At 32.1% G+C, this 6,522-nt stretch overlaps 1 protein-coding gene across 1 annotated transcript in view; it reads right to left on the bottom strand.

Annotated features, from left to right (window-relative positions):
- The window catches only part of Aldh (Aldehyde dehydrogenase), a 9,322-nt gene extending 3,138 nt beyond the window's left edge, over positions 1 to 6,184 (bottom strand). Inside the window, exons 1-2 of the mRNA XM_018512793.1 lie at positions 5,908 to 6,184; positions 408 to 653 (exon numbers count right to left, since the gene is read on the bottom strand). Coding sequence (XP_018368295.1) covers positions 408 to 653; positions 5,908 to 6,003 — 342 coding nt within the window. The 5' untranslated portion in view covers positions 6,004 to 6,184. The remainder of the gene's footprint in view (positions 1 to 407; positions 654 to 5,907) is intronic.
- Positions 6,185 to 6,522: the final 338 nt, after the last annotated feature.

Raw genomic sequence — 6,522 nt, forward strand, 5'->3', positions numbered from 1 at the left:
CTAATCGAAATTTCAAGATACCGTTGACCTTCTTTATTAAAAAATGTCAAATATTGCAAAAAAAGCTATTTTTTTCAGTATTAAACCTCAATTATCTTGGAAATCCGACGTGCTAGAATTTTTTCGTTTGCGGCATTGTTTTGAGCATCCAAAAATCTATAAAAGACACGTAGTCCGGTCCAAAGTAATTTTTTGCTGTAAACTAGTGTTATTATTAGTTGCTGTTAATGTTAGTTAAGAAAAAAAAGTTCGCAAAATATCTTACAATTATCTCTTTGTATCAATTTAAAAGAAAACGATATCGTAAAAGCACGAATATTTTTAGTTTGACTTCTAAAGATTATCTATTATTTGATCGGTAATTCTAATTCTTGTATATATCAAATATCGAGATATTTGCGTATTACCGCAATATATTTTTGATCACGTTCGATCAAATCTGCCAATCTGTTCAAGAGAGCCCCCCGTTGAGAAGCATCCATCGTTCTCCATGGTGAATTTCTTTTGAAAGCCTTATTAGCAGCCTGTACCGCAAAATCAATGTCTGCGCTATCACCTTCTTGTACTTCAGCGATTATTTCGCCCGTGGCGGGATTAACGGTGGGGAAGGTCTTCTGGCTCTTCGATTTGTGCCATTCATTATTAATGAATATCTGAAACGAAGTGAAATACATTTATGCAACATGTTATTCTTGTAGTCAGTTTCTTATCTGTCGTAACGTGTAGCACTATGTACACACAAAAAATACATAATACATATGGTTCTGTTTTGTTGTTGATAAGAATGTCACATATATATACGAGATATATAAAGCTAAATTATAAAAATTCTTCGTTTCTAACGTGTTATTGTTTACGATTAACTGACATCAAGATTAGAGGATATTATAAACGACGTAGTTCGGCATTATGTAATATTTACGCAAATAGATATTATTAATAGATTCTTAGTTATTACCATTTTTTAAGTTAATTGAATATGCACATGCAGATCAAACATTCCAACCTTGCATTTTTACATTATACAGAATAACAGTTTCTTATTACAATAAGACATAGAATGAGATAGAGAAGTTTGACTTTTCAGTAAATTATTTTACTTATGTTGAATAAAAGAAAGTATTCGAATCTTGATCTTCGTGTATATATACGATGTTTTGAATGAAATTAAACATCTGCTTGTATAAATTATAGTAGTGTTATCAGCAAATGCTAAAATCCCCGTTAATCTCCAGATTTCGAATTCCGGGAAATATTACATTTCAGACTTCCGTTGAACAAGAATTCGATTAGATAGTGCGATTGCTATCACCATTGAAAATTAATATTACGAGCCCTATCTACACTGTTAGAAATTTCTCAATGAATTTCAATTAACATGTAAAGGAAGCCTGTGGTTATGCACGAAATTAAATGTAATGAATGATGTAAATAAAAACTAAATTACAGTAGTCTTAAATGTGATGAACGTGTGTATTGAAATTAATGAACACATTATTGTAGAAATTAATTTACACGTTAATGAAAAGTACGAGATCTGTAACTGAAAAGTAATTTACGTTAATGACATGTAAGAAACGTAAACGTATTAAACATTAAGCGTTTATAGTATTAGGCTTAATTAAAATATTATTAATATTCGTAAATGTAAAAGTACATTAAATTTCATTAATATGTACATTAATAGTTATTTCAATTACGATTAATTAAATGTCATTTATAAAAGTATATTAAATTTCATTACACTTAATTTTTCAGTTACTGTAAACTTAAATTTCATTAACATGTGCATTAATAGTCCTTTCAGTTACAGAGAAATTAAACTTCATTTATCAATGTACATTAAAAGTTAATGAAATTTAAGAACATTTCTAATAGTGTAAATATAAAAATATATTATTACGTACGTGCTACTAAATCTTCAATTTTTTCATACCAGATGGAATAAGAAGCCACACAAATTGTATTATAAATGGTCTAAAATTCAGAATGTTCAGATTTAATCGAAACAAATCTGAATATCAGATTAGAAAATAACAGAAAAAAGTACTGCTTTAAAGAGTCATTTATCAGTTTCGCTGCTATTCTGTTCTTATGCAATTTTTGTACAGTGATGAATGTAAGAATCCTTCTTTCCTCATATATATTTTTAACATGAGTAATCCATTCAGTCAGAGAAAACGTCATTTTAGATATAGGTACTGACTTTTTCACGACATTGTAAAATGAAGGTCGTAAACACATGTGATCATAAAAAATCTTTTTATATTCTACAGATTTTTATTTATAGCGGTTTAGACTTTCTCTAAAATATATCATTTATCTCTAGATACGGTGAACACTAAGGTCAGCTAGGTTTTTCAGGTATCTTTTTCTTAACAATTAAGAAAAGAATAATATGACTTAGTTAATTCACGTGAATTCACGTTATTGTAAAAACTGCCTAATAATATACAGTTGTTTTGCTTACACCTCCGCAATTTACATAACGTATATTAGTGTAGCTTAGAATTCAAATTTGGTTGAAGAATTATGTATATAAAACGCATACGTTAATTGTATCTATTAAAATACACTCGTCAAAATAAACGTGATAAATAAAATATAAATTTAGTTAAAATATAAGAAATAGAAAAATACAGAAAATAGAAAATAAGTTTAATTCAACTAGCAACAGAAAAATATAGAAAGTAGAAAATTATACATTAAATTAAATTATTAAAAAAATATAAAATTGTGAATTAAATTAAATAGAACAAGGAGCTACAAGTTATAAATTAACTAGAAATTTAATAACGTTTTTCATTGGCAAAACTAGTGCGCACTCAGTGCACATTAAAGCTGTTGTACACTGTTCTAATCTAAATATAAAAGTGAGATATCTCAATTGATAAAATACTCAAAATTTATTTTATCAAATAGCACAATAAAATGTATCGAATATTTCACGGTTTAATTCGTTTATATATTGTTATTAAACGTATATCTTTTGTACAACGACTTTAAAGTGCACTGAGTACGCACTAGTTCTGTCAATGAAAAACGCTATAAGTGAAATCTGACGCGAATTATGTCTCAAGCGGGCTTCAACTTTCAACTGTTTTCGTTAATGTTAAGCCCGCAATGTCCACGATACTAGAAATCGGTCCGAGATCTCGGACAGAGAAAAAATTAACAAATCACATTTGAACAATTTGATCGCATGACCATTGCGATTGGTCAATTCTTTCTTCATCCGAGGTCTCGGACCGATTTCTAGCATCATGGACACAAGGCTTCACAACATGACAATGCATGACAACAGATCAACAGTTTACAAATAGTCGAGCCTTATCTGCGATAATAGTACAAGTTCTAATTACCTTGAACAGAAAAAAAAAGACCACAATTCAGCCAATTGATCAATACGGACGGAGAAAAAATTGATCAATATTATATACATACAGTGATGGGAGAAAGTTCGGCAACGGTCAAATATCTTGGAAAATAATGCTTATGAAAAAAAATGTTCAATACAAAAGTTTTAGTATATCAAGTGGTCTATTATATGGTTATGTTGAAATGACCTTCATGTGACCTTGAAGGACACCGTGAAGGTCAACTTTGAAATCTTAAATGGAAACACCTATTTTCTTTTACATATCCTTAAAGCTAGTGTCAAGACGTTTCCGAAACACTGGTTACAAACCCTCTTTGCTTGAGATCTTCCTGAGTTACGAACCTTTAAAGTTTAAGTATCGCCGGCGCATTATCTAAGGTATACTGCGTGGAGGTGGCACGGTCGGATATCCACCTCTTCGAGATGCTTGACCAAAGTGAGTCTTGTGCGCGCGCGTTTGTGTGTGTGTGTGTGTGTGTGTGTGTGTGTGTGCGCGCGCGCGCGCGCGCGCATACCTTAGATAATGCGCCGGCGATACTTAAACTTTAAAGGTTCGTAACTCAGGAAGATCTCAAGCAAAAAGGGTTTGTAACCAGTGTTTCGGAAACGTCTTGACACCAGCTTTAAGGATATGTAAAAGAAAATAGGTGTTTCCATTTAAGATTTCAAAGTTGACCTTCACGGTGTCCTTCAAGGTCACATGAAGGTCATTTCAACATAACCATATAATAGACCACTTGATATACTAAAACTTTTGTATTGAACATTTTTTTCCATAAGCATTATTTTTCAAGATATTTGACCGTTGCCGAACTTTCTCCCATCACTGTATATCCATCCGAGATCTCGGAATAATTTCTAATATTGTGGACACACAAGGCTTAAAAAAGAACAATAATCTTTATCCTTTGAGCAAATTAAAGATAACTTTGGCCAATTTCCGATTAACTTAATCGGCAATTAATTCAATTTTAAAGCAAAATTCTTAATTTATTTATAGAACTGATTTAATTTCGTCCGATTTAATTTTTCTTTTTACATTTCAAAAACAATATAATTCCATCCACGTTAACAAAATAGTATAGAGGTAACTCAACAAATTAATCATTGAGTAAATTCGGAATTAAATTGGCGCCAACGGTCTTCGAGTTACAGTTGCTGCGAATTAGTATTTGTTTGACGACATTTGCAAACTGTTGCAAACTTTTAACTTTGTGCATGTGACTTTCGTAAAGTTGTCGACACAAGGTCACGAATGTTAGATATGTTACCATAATTATCGATATCAAACGGCAGTTTATTCCGCCAGTCAATCATGTCGCGCGATATTGTGTATCGCTCGATTTCCACCGCCAATTTGCCTTGAATAGCACAACCGGTTCTTATTTCATTACATTTCTGCTAACATATGTGGATCACGTGAAATCCGAGATTGATGACTGGTAGAATTGTATTGTGCGGCTCTCAACCGATTCGCAAGCGAATTCTCATGTCCGTTACCACAAGTGTAGATTAATTTTAATCTTGCGGTTCAACTTACTTTTTATTTTTTTTTAGTTCTAAGAATTGAAGAAAAACAAAAAGTAAATTAAACTAAAATTAAAATTTGTCTACTTTGGTGGAAATGGACATTTAATCCTATTTATAATTTAAGCCTTAAACTATATATTCATTCTCACCGAGGATTACCAAAGTATCATTTTAACTGAATATTATAACCCTTAGTTTTTGGCATCCTCATTACATACGATATGTCTTTCGTATTCTGAATTAATTTTCATTATTTTTACAAGTATATAAAAGTTATTAAGCAATTTTTACATATATTTCGACATCTTTAGAAAGTTGATATTTATAATAAATTGTATATAAATTGTTACATAAAACTGTCGTATATAACGTTGTTGTATACAAATTAAAGAAAAGAAATGCGCAGGACACGAATAACCCAAAGGTATGTATTATGGGTTATGATATCTACGAAGGGTGAAAATTTGAAAGCGTCCTTAGAATAACGGTGGAAATGTCTTCCCCTCCGAACAGATTGAGATGCCGCCGGCATATAATTTTAGAAAAAGTCCATCAATAGGTTTCCAAAAATATCCACAAAACAAATTACCTCTACTTTGCTTTTACTAACACTTTAAGGACACTTTCAGATTCCATCCTTCGTAGATATCATTTTATCCTTGTTTAACCCATAATACATACCTTTGGGTCATTCGTGTCCTGCGCATTTCTCTTCTTTAATTTGTATACAACAACATTATATACGACAGTTTTATATAACAATTTATATACAATTTATTATAAATATCAACTTTTTAAAGATATCAAAATATATATATAAAAATTGCTTAATAATTTTCTGCGAATCACTCTCCATTAATGTACTACTTTGATTCCTTTCGAAGCGTGAGAATTTTAAAGAATTTGGCACAAACACTATATTCGTATCAGAAACCGTGACATGAAATTACGCAGTGTACACTTCATGATAAATGCATTCTTTGTTATATCGTACTTACACCTGCGTACAGAATTGGAGGGTTTGTATCCGGTGCCGGCAAAGCCGCAGACGAGTAGCGTCGCAGACAATGAAATCTCTTTAGCACGCGCAACATATCGTAGCGAGGTGTTCCCTCAGCTCGGAAGGAAAGTGATCTGAATCCGTCCACCACCGTCCACTGTAGCCCACGCCGACCTTCTGGCTTCTCTCCCTCTCCAGTCTCCACACAAACGAGAGATCTAGTGACTCACTCTGTCCCCTCAAATGCGCGTGCTCTATTTTACTTATCGAGCTCAACAAAGAACTAGTAACATTACGATTGTCATATCAACGCATTGCTTCTTTTTCATTCTTACACAATGTAGCAATGAACGATCGTGTCAGAAACAAGTCATAACTGATGTTAATTCACCGATCAATAATGGCATCAATTTTAATGAACACTAAAAACTAAGATATTTACAATCTATTATTTCGTAATATCTCAAGATGCTAATACAGCTCTGTGATTGGTCCACGACAGTAAGATAATATAAGAACAAGACTATGAATATCAGCCTAGGAATGCAGAAAGTGAAGTCAAGCCCAGAGGCGCGATTCTGTAACTATTTTATGTCTATCGACAGTTGTCGGT

Source organism: Trachymyrmex cornetzi, unplaced genomic scaffold (genome assembly GCF_001594075.2).
Source record: "Trachymyrmex cornetzi isolate Tcor2-1 unplaced genomic scaffold, Tcor1.1 scaffold1137, whole genome shotgun sequence".
Lineage (NCBI taxonomy): Eukaryota > Metazoa > Arthropoda > Insecta > Hymenoptera > Formicidae > Trachymyrmex > Trachymyrmex cornetzi.